General features: G+C 49.7%; 1 protein-coding gene across 10 annotated transcripts; it reads right to left on the bottom strand.

Annotated features, from left to right (window-relative positions):
• Positions 1-3,862: 3,862 nt before the first annotated feature.
• GFRA4 (GDNF family receptor alpha 4) lies at positions 3,863-8,646 on the bottom strand. Of its 10 annotated transcripts, none has more exons than XM_073236866.1 (6): positions 8,497-8,641; positions 6,251-6,625; positions 5,882-5,991; positions 5,657-5,791; positions 4,792-4,883; positions 3,863-4,474 (listed from the first exon to the last, which is right to left on the bottom strand). In XM_073236866.1, the coding sequence occupies exons 1-5, from the start codon at positions 8,534-8,536 to the stop codon at positions 4,827-4,829; spliced, it is 717 nt and encodes a 238-aa protein (XP_073092967.1). In that variant the 5' UTR covers positions 8,537-8,641; the 3' UTR covers positions 3,863-4,474; positions 4,792-4,826. The 10 variants fall into 10 exon arrangements, with proteins under 10 accessions (XP_073092967.1, XP_073092961.1, XP_017535573.1 ...); XM_073236860.1 differs by having other exon boundaries at positions 3,863-4,606; positions 6,262-6,625; positions 8,497-8,639; XM_017680084.3 differs by having other exon boundaries at positions 3,863-4,606; positions 6,262-6,607; positions 8,497-8,635.
• Between the last annotated feature and the right edge of the window lie 7,496 nt (positions 8,647-16,142).

A 16,142-nucleotide genomic window follows, 5' to 3' on the forward strand; every position in this document is an offset into this window, starting at 1 on the left:
TCCTGTGTGTGTATGCATCTCTATTTTTCTTTTTGTACTTTCTGCCGCAGACTGGAGGCTCCTTTTGGGTGGGGCAGTGTGTCCCTGGCAGAACAGCTTCCCAAGACATCAACCCAGGCCTTCCCAGGCCTGCAGTCCGGAAAGGCAGGGCCAGGACTCTGTGTCCTTCAATACTGGTGCCCACTCACTGGCAAGGTGCTGTCTACCTGGGAGGTGGCTCATGAAGCCCTGTATAGCCCACTTCTGCTGCTCTGGAAATTTCACCCACCAACATCCACACTTCCTTAAAAATGAGCTGGTTCTGTGAGTTTGGCCCAACCTGACTGGACTAGGAAGGTGGCAAAAGGAAGTGGCCAGTGAGCAGTTCCCACATCAATCTTACACTTAAACCAGGCTTCAAACCTGAGTGTGTGTCCATGAGCCATGAAATTTCCACCAATAAATCCACAGATGCTTCCAGCACCTGCCTTTCTGCCTCACCCCCACCCCCACCCCACAGCCACCTGCCAGCTAGAGGCTCAGTGTTGACAACAGCTGAGACCCACCCACAGGGACAAGGCCAGGGCCAGGACCCCAGGCTCCCAGAGCTCATGTGAGAGAGTGACAGCAAGCAGGCTACCTGGAAGGACACAGAGGTTGATGCTCAGAGGTAGATGAGCAAGGCAGGACCTGTTCCTGATAGTGGGGGTCACAGCTGGACTCAGCCGTGAGGCTTTTGGCCACACTTAGTACCATGTGTGAGCCAGAACCTTTTTAGGCAGAAGTGACAAAATGCAGACTACTCATTTTAGTTTCCTGGGCTGCTGTAACAGATTTCCCAACCTTGGTGGCTTAAAACAGAAATCTGTTCTCGTGGTCTGGAGGCCACACCAAAATCACAGTATTAGCAGGGCCGTGCTCCCTCTGGAGGTCCAGGGGAGAATCCATTTCTGGCCTCTTCTAGGGCCTGGTGGCTGCCAGCACCCCCTTGGCTCGTGGCCATGTCACTCCAACCTTCCAGTCTTCACGTTGCCCTATCTTCTGTGTGTGTGTGTTTGATCTCCCTCTGCATCTCTTGTAAGGCTGCATGTGACATTTAAGGTCCACTCAGATACAGGCTAAGTGCCTCCTCTCAAGATTCATAACTTAATCACATATTCTGCTATATAAGGCACATTTACTCTTCTGCCTACATCTAAGGTAACTTTCACAGGTTCCAATGCTTAGGATGTGGACAATGTCCTTGGGGCCAGTATTCAGCCCCCTACAACAGCAAAACCCTAGGAAAGTCAACAGGCCTCGTGGGGCAAGACAGTGGCCTTTGCACGCCCCAGTGCCTTGCCCCCCCTTGGCTTCTGTCTTCAGAGTTGCCTGGCTCTATGCCCCCGGCGGCCTCAAGCCTCCCACACAGGAATGTTCATTCTGGGAATAAAACAGAGAGCCAGGCAGCAGGGGCCCTGTGATCTTTCATTTTTCCCCGGCACCTGATAAGGAAGCTTCTTTTCTGTTGCACATTGTCTAATGTTAAAGAAGCTCCATTTGATTGAACCCCATGCCTGAGTTGGAGAGAAGTACTGAGAGAAGACAGCAGCTGCCAGGAAACATTTTGCTATTTTCAGCTAGGTTCTGCTCACTTTCATCTTCCCAATCTTTTGTAAGTACATGCCTATATTTTACTCTGATTTGAGTAACAAATAGAGTAGTAGACTTTAGCACCTTCACATAAGGTAAAATACTTAGCAGACAGGAAATCCTTCACTGGGACCACCAGGCGGCCAGTGAGCAGGGCAAGGTGATGCTTTCACTTCCCTGCCCCACCCCCAACACACATACACTCCAGCCTTCCCTGGCCCACTTGCAGGCGTCCATTGCTGTGCAGGTGAAAGTGGCTGAGAACACTCCTTCTTCTTTATGAAATGAGAATAGGTTGGGCCTGAGCTTCACTCTGCCCAACACCTTCCTTTTCCCATTGGAAATCTGTCCTTCCCATTCCATGTGATCTTGGGGGGCTGATGTCACTCCCCAAGCCACTGGAAAAGGCTTATAACCCATGTTGGGCCGACTAGGGTCCTGCCTGGGACAGTCCATGACTTCTGGGGAAGAGGTGCCTTTCTCTGCTGAGATTCCTTAAAGCAGGGATGGTGAATCTGGGGCACTGGTGGCATTCTTACTCACCGTGTGGTGAGAGCCAGACTGGCTGCACAGGGAAGCCATGCACAGACCAGCAGGTGCACCATCATTTGACCCCTGGGGACAGTTGTCCCTGAAGCCTGGACTGCTCAGCTCCATGCCCCAAGCCAGTTTGAGTGCTTGGTTCCAATCAGAAGAGTGCTGGCTGAAGCTGGGGGGCTGGTTGACAGCTGCCACACGAGGTATGTGTGGGTTTGGAATGAGTTGCTAAGACAGAGTCTCCAAGCTGGTGGCTCTTTTTCTGGTCAGCACAGCCCCAGGCCTGGAGTTCGGTGTGTTCTGTACCTGACCCCTATGTCTTAGGTCAGGTTCTCCAGAAGCCAAGCCCACAATGGATTCTCAGGCCCTGATGGACTGGAGGGAGTGCCCTCAGGGGAATCTCTAAGTGAGAGAGGCAGGAGTAGGCAGGGGAAGGAGCTAGGCTAGGATGTGGTCTCAGCTGGGATCTGGCCTCAGCCTGATCCTTCGAGGAGCTCTGGAGCATGAGTGACACATAGAATTGTCCCTCCTGAGGCAAGCTGGCCAGGCCTCTGAACCCTCCCTCAGTCACTGGCCGTAGTTTGCCTCAGGAAGCAGAGTGTGGCCAGCAGCTCGGGGATGGGTGGCTTTGGCCCAGAGAGGTCTCTGACAAGGCTCCAACAGCCTCCACCCCAGCCAGTTTCATGGCTGCTGACAAGCCTCAACTGGGTGTGAAAAGGAGCAGCCAGGAGACATGGTGACCCTTCACTCTTCAGGAGTCTCCAGGCTTTTGAGGAAGAAGGAAGTGGGCAGAAGGCTTAATACTGGGCCCTCATGGTTCTGCGGTCTCCTCTTCAAATTTCTTCACAGAACTACAAAGTAACACGGCACCCTTGGCATTCACTGGGTCCACACTGACCACACACACAGTGTGTGTAAAACCTTTATGATAAATTTCCCTCAGCTCCAGGAAAGAATTCAATTCTCCACAGGGACAGAAGCAGGCAGAATGTGTGGGAATAAAAAAAAAAACAAAAAACAACCATCACTCCTTCTTTGAAGTGTCAGGGTTGGGCTGTGTGTGCACCGAGGAAGGGCTCCCCTAAGCAGGTACAGTGCGTGATCCCAGGCACCTGAGGAGGCCTATGTTTGGCTGCAAATAACAGATGCCTGGGCAGAAACTGGCTTGAGCAAACTAGAGGTACATAAACTAGAGGTATAATCACGTAATGAAGAGCCCAGAGGGTGGCAGGCTGGGGCTGGTGCAGTGACTTCACAGTGTCATGTGGCTCCCTCCATTTTCAGGATGGCACCTATGCCCCAGCTATTGCCACCAAATTCTGGGCAAGAAGAGGGGTGGGTTGAGGATAAAGGCTGAAGGAACCAGTCAGCAAGTCTGCTCCTGTTTAAAAAGCTCTCGTGGAAGCCTTATCTGTGACTTCTGCTCACTGGCCAGACTGGTCACATGACCACCCCCTAGCCTAAAGGGGTGCTGGAAAATATAATTTCCTTGTCTGAGTACTAGCAGAGAAAGAAAGAATAAACAAAAGCAACCAAAATCTCAGCCAGTAGGACCAGACAGTTGGATCGGTAGCATCCACAAGTTTAGCTAGGGAGCCCGGAAATGTTCTGAGGCCATGTGAGGTCACCAGGCCTTGGCAGAGGCACACCTGTGGCTGACCCTGGTCTCCAGGCTCCCAGGACACACTTCACAAGAAAGCAAGGCCAGTCTCTGTGCATGTCAGTTTATTGAGCTGTGGGTGCTGTTCCTTGTGCTGGGTAAACCATGGGGAAGATGGCTGGATGTGCAATGCGGGGAACTTGGTTCTCACTCCAGGCCATGCCCACCAAGCAGCACACCATGGAAAGGAAATGCTTGGCCAACACCGGCGGGTGGCTGTAACAGGCAGTGCCTAACTGGGAGGGTACCACTAAAGGCTGCAGTGTTGGAGGGAGTCTGTTCAGATGGACCCCTTTGGACATGATCTACTTGGGGCTGATAAAATTTCCTATATTTCTGGGAGTTTGGATGGTCTCTGACTTTCCCTAGGTGATCTCAGACCCCACTGAGGCCTCAGCTACACAGGAATGAACCTGTCCCATTCCTACTCTGAAGGAGATCCCAAGACCCCACAGACCTTGGAGAAAGGGACCTACAACCAAGAAACCTACTGAAAGGTAGCAGTGGGCTTTGCACCAGGCCCTCACCCTACATCCCTTGCTCCAGGGGCAGTCACAGGAGGTGTCCAGACCTGCAAGGAACAGCCTGGCAAGAGCACTGGGCCAGCTTGGGAGGTAAGCCAGTCTCCTTTCAGTGAAGCAGCAGGCCACCGACATGGCTCTGAACCTAGGGCAGGGTGGGACAGTTGGCTGTGTTGTCTCAGGTCTGCTGTTCTAGTCAGAACAGGAGCTGGAGAGCCAGGACAGGGAGCATGGAGAGCAGACAGCTCTCCTCCAAGAGCCCTTCTGCAGAGGATACCTTGAGGGTGGGGTGGGGGCAGTGGAGCAGAACATGGACTTGAGGCAGGAACCTGGCTCCACTCTCTGCTTCCACCACCCCCATCCCAGGCCATTCATGCTTCCATCTGGGCCCACCTGGGGTGGAAGTGTATGGAAGAAGGCAGTGCAGGGGCTGCCAGCTCACCATTCCCTCCCTCCACCTACCTGCAGGAGGCTGTTCTCAGGGTCCTGGTGGATATCTAGCTGGTTCTGCAGGATTGGGGGCCCGCTGCTCTCAAAGGCCTGTATGGCTCCATCTATGGAGGAAGGTGTGCAGGGTGGGCTTGGCTGGGAAAGCCCAGCACAGGGCCCAGCTCCTTGGGGACAAACTGAGACCCCTGACATCCTGCCAGTGGGCTCTCCCACACAGGGATGAAAGGATAGGATGCCTTCCAGGATTGGCTTCTAGGATGGAAGGCACAGGGTGAAGAATAAATCAGGTCAACCATGCTTAAAAGTGCCTTACAAACTGTATAGTCTTCCAGTCCCACAGAGGAGGGTGACAATTACTAGCCCCATTTTACAGATGGGCAAAAAAAAAGTTCAGAGGAGTTAACTCTCAGCTGTTAAGTGGCAGCGTTGGGCATCAAATTCAGGCCCCCTACCTCCCAAGACTGGGCAGCAGACCAGCCAGCTATTCAGACCCAAAAGGCGAAATCATCAACAGGGAGAGTTAGGAGGGCCTCAAGGGTGCAACCTCCTCAGAAGTGGAGGAAGCAGGAATCACCTTGTTCCATTCCAGCTCCCCGGGAACTTGTTTTACGGACCTCCCGCCCATCCCAGGGGCCCCAGCCTAGACATCCCTAGGACTGGACTCTCCAGTCTGTGACCTGGTCTGCGGGGACAGCTGAGCGCGCACTTCCCCTGAGGCAGGTCGACAGCGGAGAGTGAAGTGGGCCTGCGTGGCTGCCTCAAACAGCTTCAGTTTCCTTATCTCTAAAATAGGGTCCAGCCAGCCAGGCGGCTTGGGAGGGGACTATAAAAGCCGACCACCCTTTCCACGCCCCGCCTCGCCGCCTCGCCCCCTCACCCAAGCAGAGGTTCCTCGTAAACAACCCGCGGAAGGCTTCGCACTCCTCACGCCGGTTTCCGCTGGCTCCGCAGCCACACCAGGGCGCCACGCGCGCGCTCGCGTTGTCCACGTAGTTAGGGGTGAGGGCGGTGCCTGCGGGACCGAGGGCGGGGTAGTCGGCCCCCGCAGGCGAAGGCATCCCCGGGAGAGCGCCGCCCGCGCCCGGTTCCCGGCTGTGCGTACCCACGAGGCCCGCGTAGGCGCGCAGGCAGTGGGGGGCCTGGTCGGGCAGGCAGCCGTCAGGGGCGCTCGGGGCTGGCGTACAGGAGGCCTGGAAGGCCAGGAAACGGGGTCTGCGCGGCATGGCCAGAGGGCGGTGAGCCGACAGCCGGCCCCACCCCGCCGCCTCCCTCACCTACTCGCACCCGGGGACCCGGACCCGCCCCGCCGCCTCCCACACCTGCCCTCACCTGCGGACCCCGGACCCGCCCCGCCGCCTCCCCCACCTACTCTCACCCGCGGACCCGGACCCGCCCCGCTGCCTCGCACACCTGCCCTCACCTGCGGACCCCCGCCCCGCCAAACCTACCCCCTCCCCTGACCCTCACGCACCCCGACAGCACCTGCAGATCCTGCTTTGCTCACAGGCGTCTAAGGGCTCCAGGCAGGAGGGCGGCTCCCCGCCGGGACCCGAGAAGGCGCAGGCGGGCACGAAGGTCTGGCGCCGGCGCTCGGCGCACGCAGGGTTGGCACAAGGGCAGAAGAGCAGCGCGTGGGTGAGCGCGGGTGGCCCGCGGGCGAAGAAGTGGCGCAGGGCGCGGCGGCAGCGGGTGCGGGGGCAGCCCCCGAGCGCGGCCCGACCCAGGCACTGAGCCACATACTGGTTACGCAGCTGCTGGCAACGCGCGTCCGCAGTGCACGCCTCGGCCGCGTCCACGCAACGGTTTGGTCCGGCAGAGCTCGGCGACCCTGGGAAGGGCAGGCGGGCTGCAATTCTTGGTAAATCGTAGCTGTACCCTTCGCCTCCGCCCCGCTCCCCACTCCCGCCACACCCTCCGAAGGTGCAGGGCGCTCAGAACCCAAAGGGGTACAGAATGTGGCTGGAAGGTGTGACCGTCTGGCATTGACCTGCCTTCCATAGAGGGGATGGGCGGCAGCGGGCTCTCGGATTCCCGCAACACCTCTGGGATGGATGGGGCACACCGAGGGGGGCCGGCCTTCAGCACATGCTGAGGTCTATCCTCCCCAGGCACCATCCCTGCCCCGGAACGACCACAGCCATTCAAAGAGGAGCCCACGGGTGCCCTCCCACCGGGCCCCGGCTGACGCGGGATAGAGCCAGGCTCCTGGGGAGCTGGCTAATGGAAACCTATCAGAAACGACGCTGAAGACCGTAGCCGCTCCTCTTCCTCTCTCCCTGCCAAGCTGGGAACCTGGAGGTTTCCTCCTTTCCCCTCCCCGCCTCCCCCATGGAGACCTTTGAGGGGGTCTGCAGATTTATGTTTCTCCCTCCTTCCTGACCTTCTAGTGCGCCTCCTCCTGCCCCCTGCTGCTGGCGTCCCTCCCTTTCCTGTGACCCCTTTCCGGTGGTCTGAACTGTGCTGCCCCATCTGGTCTCTGGCTTCCCCTGGCCCCTGAGCCCTTCTCCACCAGCCAGGCGCAAGAGGGATTTCCTCGCAAGGGCTCTGGGCACTGGCAGGCCCATTTGGACCTGGCTGCTGGGGTGTGGATTCGAGAGAAGTCCTTGATGGCAGGCCACAGGGCTCTCTTCTGAGCGTCAGGCCCCAGGGGGCCATGATGGGTGGCACTCCCCTAGAGGCCAAGCCAGGCAGGGTCTGGGAGGTCAGGACTTGGCAGCCCCTGTCTAGGCCCTAGGTCACCAAAAACGAGGCCAGCCCCACCCTTTGGTGCTCTCAGCCCCAGGGAGCACCTCAGTCTGAGGGAAGTTTCCCAGCCTGACTAGGCCCAATCTCCCGTGTGTGTAGAAAGAGGGGTGTCTCCTGCTTCAGGGCTGGGAGCAGGGCCCCTCTCTGGCGCTGGCCACAGCTCCTCCTAGAGCCCTGGGTTGGATAGCAGGGGCCATGGTGAGTTTTGCTGTGGCTTCAGCACGCTCTGCTCTGCAGGAAGGACCGGTAGATACTGAGGGCTTGGCACGGGCCAGTGAGTGGAGGGGGTAGACAAGAGGGGCGCCCCTCCTTTCACCTCCCCTGCCTTTCCCTCCTCCAGAAGCAGGCAAACTGTACCTTTCTCTCCCAGCCGAACCGCTCGCATCCCCAGGCCTCAGCCACACACAGTAGCACCTAGTGTCGCCTAAAGTCTTGGTCACACCTCTCCTCCTTTGCTTACCTGTCTCCTTCTGCCAGGAGCACCCTTACCTCATCTCCACCCACATCGCAGCTCCAGGATCTCCTCTGCCTTAAACCTTTGTCAGATTCCATGCTCCCCACCCGACCAGCGCGTAAAGTGACCCCTCCCTCCGCATGCGCCAGCTGGGAAGGGGAAGCAGGTGGGACTGGCAGATGCGGGACAAGCAATCAGGGTTAAGCTCCCAGACTGAAGGTGGAGAACTGGGTCTCTGAGAAGGTGAAGAGAGGTGGGAGAGGGGAGGCAATAGGAAAAAGAAAGTTTCTGGGGCAGGGTTACCAAGCAGGGCTTGGGAGAGGGTGGCTCCGCAGCCGGCCCGAAGGCAGGAAGCGGGGTGCACGGCGAGCGGCCGGTGCGGACTGCCAGGCGTCTCCGCGCTCCGTGCACAAATCTCTCGCCAATGCCCCTTCCTGCGGTCCTCCTGCCTTGCCACTGTATCCCCTGGGACAGAGAGGCCAGGGTTCAGGGGCGCGGAGGACGAGGAGGCCACTCACCCAGAAGCAGCAGCAGAGCGGGCGCCAAACAGAGGGCCATGCCGAGAGCGCACCGAGGAGAGGACAGCCCCACGCAGAGCCCGAACCCGACAGGTGCCCACTTCCCAGTGCCGCCCTACGGAAGCGGGGTGTAGAGCCAGGTGTTGGCGCAGACGCGCACCTTTCTGCGTCTTTGTAGGGAGGAGCCTTTGTAGCGGGACTGACTCCCCGCCCCCACTGAGTCCCCGTCCAGGCTGCGACCGAGGAGAGATCGGGAGCCCTGAATGCAGCGCCTGAACGTGCATGGATGGACCCCTCCACATCCCCACCCAACACAACATCCACACAACCACCCAGGGAGACCTTGTGTCTGCCATGCTAAACCAATAACTTTAAGAAACAACGTTGCTTTTTTTCCGTCTTCCATAATTTTCACCTTTTATCCTTAACTAATTTTAGACTTGCAGAAAAGTTGCTAACAAAAATGCTAGTGCTTCCTTTGTACCCTTTGCTCGGGATTGCTTTGGCCATCTGGGGTCTTTTGTGGTTTCATAGAAATTATAGGATTGTTTTTCCTATTTCCATGAAAAATACCATTGGAATTTTGATAGAGATTGCATTCAATCTATAGATGGCTTGTAGTATGGACATTTTAACAATAGTCTTCCAATCCATGAACACCATGCATCTTACAATTTCTTTGTGTCTTCTTCAGTTTCTTTCATCAAAGCTTTGTAGTCTTCAGTGTAAAGATTTTTTATCTCCTTGGTAAAATTTATTCCTAAATATTTTATTGCTTTTGATGCGATCGTAAATGGTATTGTTTTATTTCTTTTTATTTATTTGTTTATTCTTATTTTGCTATTATTAATGTACAATTACGTGAGCAATATTATGGTTACTAGACTACCCTATTATCAAGTCCCCACCACATACCCCATTACAGTAACTGTCCATCAGCATAATGAGATGCTAGAATCACTACTTGTCTTCTCTGTGTTATACTGCCTTCCCTGTATCCCCCCAGCCCCCTACATTATGTATGCTAATCTTAATACCCCTTTTTCCCCCTTATCCCTCCCTTCCCACCCAACTTCCCCGGTTTCTTTCCCTTTGGTAACTGTTAGTCCATTCTTGGGTTATGTGAGTCTGCTGTTTTGTTCCTTCAGTTTTTTCTTTGTTCTTATATTCCGCAGATGAGTGAAATCATTTGATAGTTGTCTTTCTCTGCCTGGCTTATTTCGCTGAGCATAATACCCTCTAGCTCCATCCATGGTGTTGCAAATGGTAGGATTTGTTTTCTTCTTATGGCTGAATAATATTCCATTGTGTATATGTACCGCCTCTTCTTTATCCATTCATCTACTGATGGACACTTAGGTTGCTTCCATTTCTTGGCTATTGTAAATAGTACTGCAATAAACATATGGGTGCATCTGTCTTTTTCACACTGGGCTGCTGCATTCTTAGGGTAAATTCCTAGAAGTGGAATTCCTGGGTCAAACGGTATTTCTATTTTGAGCTTTTTGAGGAACCTCCATACTGCTTTCCATAGTGGTTGAACTAATTTACATTCCCACCAGCAGTGTAGGACGGTTCCCCTTTCTCCATATCCTCGCCAACATTTGTTGTTGTTTGTCTTTTGGATGGTGGCCTCCCTAACTGGTGTAAGGTGATATCTCATTGTGGTTTTAATTTGCATTTCTCTGATGATTAGCGACATGGAGCATCTTTTCATGTGCCTTCATTTTGCTCGAGGAGATGCATTCAGGAAGAAGCTCATGCTTATAGGCAGGAGATTTTTCCTTATGTTGTCCTCTAAGACTTTTATGGTTTCAAGACTTACATTCAGGTCTTTGATCCATTTCTAGTTTACTTTTGTGTATGGGGTTAGACAATAATCCAGTTTCATTCTCTTACATGTAGCTGTCCAGTTTTCCCAACACCAGCTGTTGAAGAGGCTGTCATTTCCCCATTGTATGTCCATGGCTCTTTTATCATATATTAATTGACCACATATGGTTTGGTTTATATCTGGGCTCTCTAGTCTGTTCCATTGGTCTATGGGTCTGTTCTTGTGCCAGTACCAAATTGTCTTGATTACTGTGGCTTTGTAGAGCTTGAAATTGGGGAGCATAATCCCCCCAGCTTTATTCTTCCTTCTTAGAATTGCTTTGGCTATTCGGGCTCTTTTGTGGTTCCATATGAATTTTAGTATGATTTGCTCCAGTTCATTGAAGAATGCTGTTGGTATTTTGATAGGAACTGCATTGAATCTGTAGATTGCTTTAGGCAAGACAGCCATTTTGACAATATTAATTCTTCCTATCCATGAGCATGGGATGTGTTTCCATTTATTGGTATCTTCTTCAGTTTCTCTCATGAGTGTCTGTGGTTGTCAGAGTATATATGTTTCACTTCCTTGGTTAGGTTTATTCCTAGGTATTTTATTCCTTTTGATGTAATTTTGAATGGAATTATTTTCCTGATTTCTGTTTCTGCTGGTTCATTGTTAGTGTATAGGAATGCTACAGATTTCTGTGTATTAATTTTGTATCCTGCAACTTTGCTGAATTCAGATATTAGATCTAGTAATTTTGGAGTGGATTCTTTAGGGGTTTTTATGTACAATATCATGTCATCTGCAAACAGGGACAGTTTAACTTCTTCTTTGCCAGTCTCGATGCCTTTTATTTCTTGGTGTTGTCTGATTGCCGTGGCTAAGACCTCCAACACTATGTTGAATAGAAGTGGGGAGAGTGGGCATCCTTGTCTTGCTCCCAATCTTAAAGCAAAAGCTTTCAGCTTCTCGCTGTTAGTATAATGTTGGCTGTGGGTTTTTCATATATGGCCTTTATTATGTTGAGGTACTTGCCCTCCGTACCCATTTTGTTGAGAGTTTTTATCATGAATAGATGTTGAATTTTGTTGAATGCTTTTTCAGCATCTATGAAGATGATCATGTGGTTTTTGTTGATGTGGTGGATGATGTTGATGGATCTTCGAATGTTGTACCATCCTTGCATCCCTGGAATAAATCCTCCTTGATCATGATGGATGATCTTTTTGGTGTGTTTTTTAATTTGTTTTGCTAATATTTTGTTGAGTATTTTTGCATCTATGTTCATCAGGGATATTGGTCTGTAATTTTCTTCTTTTGTGGTGTCTGCCTGGTTTTGATATTAGAGTGATGCTGGCCTCATAGAATGAGTTTAGAAGTATTCCCTCTTTTACTCTTTGGAAAACTTTAAGGAGGATGGGTATTAAGTCTTCACTATATGTTTGATAAAATTCAGTGGTGAAGCCATGTGGTCTAGGAGTTTTGTTCTTAGGTAGGTTTTTGATTACCAGTTCAATTTTGTTGCTGGTAATTGGTCTGTTCAGATTTTCTGTTTCTTTCTGGGTCAGCCTTGGAAGGTTGTATTTTTCTAGAAAGTTGTCCATTTCTTCTAGATTATCCAGTTTGTTACCATATAATTTTTCATAGTATTCTCTAATAATTCTTTGTATTTCTGTGGTGTCCATAGTGATTTTTTCCTTTCTGATTTCTGATTGTTTATGTGAGTAGACTCTCTTTTTTCTTGATACGTCTGGCTAGGGGTTTATCTATTTTGTTTATTTGTTGAAAAACTAGGTCCTGCTTTCATTGATTCTTTCTATTGTTTTATTCTTCTCAATTTTATTTATTTCTGCCTTAATCTTTATTATGTCTCTCCTTCTACTGACTTTGGGCCTCATTTGTTCTTCCTTTTCTAGTTTCATTAATTGTGAGTTTAAGTTCATTTGGAATTCTTCTTTCCTGAGATAGGCCTGTATTGCAATATAGTTCCCTCTTAGCGTGGCCTTTGCTGCATCTCACAGATTTTGCGGTATTGAATTATTGCTGTCATTTGTCTCCATATATTGCTTGATCTCTGTTTTTATTTGGTCATTTATCCATTGACTATTTAGGAGCATGTTATTAAGTCTCCATGTGTTTGTGGGCTTTTTCATTTTCTTTGCATAATTTATTTCTAGTTTCATACCTTTGTGATCTGAGAATCTGGTTGGTACAATTTCAATCTTTTTTAATTTACTGAGGCTCTTTTTGTAGCCTAATATATGATAAATCCTTGAAAATGTTCCATGTGCACTTGAGAAGAATATGTATCCTGTTCCTTTTGGATGGGGTGTTCTGTAGATGTCTGTTAGGTCCATCTATTCTAATACGTTGTTCAGTGCCTCTGTCTCTTTATTTATTTTCTGTCTGGTTGATCTGTCATTTGGAGTGAGTGGTGTATTGAAGCCTCCCAAAATGAATGCATTGCATTCTATTTCCTCCTTTAATTCTGTTTGTATTTGTTTCACATATGTAGGTGATCTTGTGTTGGGTGCATAGATATTCATAATAGTTATATCCTCTTGTTGGACTCACCCCTTTATCATTATGTAATGTCCTCTTTGTCTCTTGTGACTTTGTTTTGAAGTCTATTTGTCTGATACATCTACTGTAACTCCTGCTTTTTTCTCCCTATTAGTTGCATGAAATATCTTTTTTCTATCCCTTTACTTTCAGTCTGTGTATGTCTTTGGGTTTGAAGTGAGTCTCTTGTAGGCAGCATATAGATGAGTCTTGTTTTTTTATCCATTCAGTGACTCTATGTCTTCTGATTGGTGCATTCAGACCATTTATATTTAGGGTGATTATCGATAGGTAGGTAGTTGTTGCTATGGCAGACTTTAGATTTGTGGCTACCAAAGGTTCAAGAGTAATTCCCTTACTATCTGACAGTCTAATTTAACTCACTTCTTGTGCTATTAAAAACACATCCTAAAGATTCTTTTTTTTTCCTCCTTTTTCTTCCTCCTCCACTCTTTGTAAGTTATGAATCATATTCTGTACTCTTTGTGTACACCCTTGCGTGACAGCTATTTAGTCTTAGGAATATCTCCATCTATAGGAGTCCCTCCAAAATGCACTGTAGAGGTGGTTTTTTGGGGGTAGATTTTGTCAGCTTTTGCTTATCTGAAAATCGTTTAATCCCTCCTTCAAATTTAAATGATAACCTTGCTGGGTAGAGTATTCTTGGTTTGAGGCCCTTCTGTTTCATTGCATTAAGTATATCATGCCACTCCCTTATGGCCTGTAAGGTTTCTGTTGAGAAATCTGATGATAGCCTGATGGGTTTTCCTTTGTACGTGATCTTTTTTCTCTCTCTAGCTGCTTTTAAAAGTCTGTCTTTATCCTTAATCTTTGCCATTTTAATTATTATATGTCTTGATGTTGTTGTCCTTGGGTCCCTTGTGCTGGGAGATCCATGCATGCATCTAGATGGCTTGAGAGACTATCTTTTTCCCCAGATTTTGGAAGGTTTCAGCAATTACCTCCTCAACGACACTTTCTATCCCTTTTTCTCTTCTTCTTCTTCTGGTACCCCTATTATGTGAATATTTGGATTGGTCACACAGTTCTCTCAATATTCTTTCATTCTTAGAGATTCTTTTTTCTCTCTGTGCCTCAGCTTCTTTGTATTCCTCTTCTCTAATTTCTATTCCATTTACCATCTCTTCTAGTACAACTAATCTGCTTTTAAATCCCTCCATTGTATGTTTCATTTCAGATACGGAATTTCTTAATGATTGAATCTCCGTCTTAAATTCGTTCCTGGGTTCTTGAATATTTTTCTGTTCCTCCATAAGCATGTTTATGATTTTTATTTTGAACTCTCTTTCAGAAAGATTGGTGAGTTCTGTTTCATTTGGCCCTTTTTCTGGGGTTTGTGAGCTTTTGGTCTGAACCATGTTTTTTTGACATTTCATATTTCTGTGTGGTGCCTCCTATTGCCCAGAAGCTCCAGTCTCTGGAGCTGCTCAGCCCCTAGAGTGAGGTTGGGGCTTATAGGGGAGCAGAGCTGTGCCTGGTGGAAGTAAAGAGCTGTTTCCTGATTCCTGTCTGCCCTGCCTGTCTCCTGTATCAGAGCCAGTGGGCTGAGTACACAGGTGTAAACCTCTGTGCTTGGCGTCTCTAGCTGTTGTTGTAGGCGGGGCCTCCCTTGGCAGCCTGATGCCAGTGACTGGCAGCCTGAAGCAGTGACTGCCAGTTTGCAAGCCAGTGCTGTCAGGCCAGGAGGAAGGCTCAGCAGGCTGTGTCTCACAGTGGGGGGCCTCGGAGTTGAGTAGCCAGCTAGGGGGATGGAGCACCTGAAGCTCCCCAAAGTTCCCAATCTGCTGGGCAGAGCACACCCAGACAACCTTGTCCCCCTGTCCCTTCTCCCACACAGCAAGCTCCATGCAAACCCCACCCCTTCAGCAGCCCTCTTGCTGCTAGGGAGCCTGTCAGACCACCTGCCTTTCCTCAGACACAGAGCGGTAGGATGTGGACCCCCTCCTCCACAAATGGCTGGAATCTGTCTCTCAAGCACTCCACCTGTCCCAGCTCCCCATCCTCCAGAGCACCACACAATGTAGGTTTCTGCTCCCAAAGCAGATCTCCAGCGCCAGATGTTCAGCAGTCCCAGGCTTCCACCCCCTCCCCGCTCCATTTCTCTTCCTCCTGCTGGGTTGGGGGAAGGGCTCAGGTTCCATTGGATCAAGGCTTTCCTATGTTACCGTTTGTGAGGTCTGCTCTGTTCGTGAGGTCTGTGTGCAGTCTGGTGCAGCCTTCTTTCCTGTTGCTGTTTTAGGGTTAGTTGTATGAACTATATTTTCACCCTATCTGTGGTTTTCAGAGGAGTTCTCTGCCTCACCTCTCACACTGCCATCTCAAATCTTGTTTTATTTCTTTTAAGATATGTTGTTATTAGTGGATAGGAACACAACTGATTTCTGTAGTTTGGTTTTGTACCTTGCAACTTGATTCATTGTTCTAACCATTTTTTGGTGGTGTCTTTAGGATTTTCTATATATAAAATCTTGTCATATGCAAATAAAAAGGTTTTTCTTCCCCTTTTCTGATTTGGCACTGTTACTGACCTTGTCTTTAGTTAAAATTCAGATGTTTTATATTCACCATGGACTTTTTTAGTATTTGATGTTCATCATGGATTTTATTTGCATTAATTTTGATCTTTTAAAATACTGCATTAATATATCACTTATCTTGATTACTTTTTTTGTGCCCAAGGTAAGTGTATCACTCCCCTCACTCTAATCCTGGCCCTGTTCTCTTAGAACCCTCTGCAGCTGTCAAGTAAATAAGCCTGGGCTAGCCTGCTGGAAAATGAGAAACCCAGCCCATTCATCCTCCTCCCCCTAGCCAACAGCCAGCCAAACTCAGAATTAGAACTGCCTACCTGACCAGCATCGGACTGCAAACATATAAATGAGCCTCGCTGAGACCAGCTGAACCACCAGCTGAGTTCAACTTAATTTACTCATTCACAAAATTAGTTGTTTTAAGCTACTAAATTGTGGGGTGGTTTTCTTACACAGCCAACAAGCTGGCTGATACAGTCATGCAGCAACTCTTGTCTAAAGCAAGGGGAGAGAGTAAGTGGCTGAGAATATCCAAGAGAGGCTGGAATGGGACAAAGGAATCATTCAAGCTAGGTGACACTATCCTATGCCCAGGTACATCTGGGGCCTTGGCTGCCATCTGAGGCTCCAATGACCAGCTACCACTCCTTCTGACCCTCAGTGACCCCCATGGGGTTGAACTCCCAGACAAAAAACTCACAACTTACAGAGGC

Source organism: Manis javanica, chromosome 5, assembly GCF_040802235.1.
Source record: "Manis javanica isolate MJ-LG chromosome 5, MJ_LKY, whole genome shotgun sequence".
Lineage (NCBI taxonomy): Eukaryota > Metazoa > Chordata > Mammalia > Pholidota > Manidae > Manis > Manis javanica.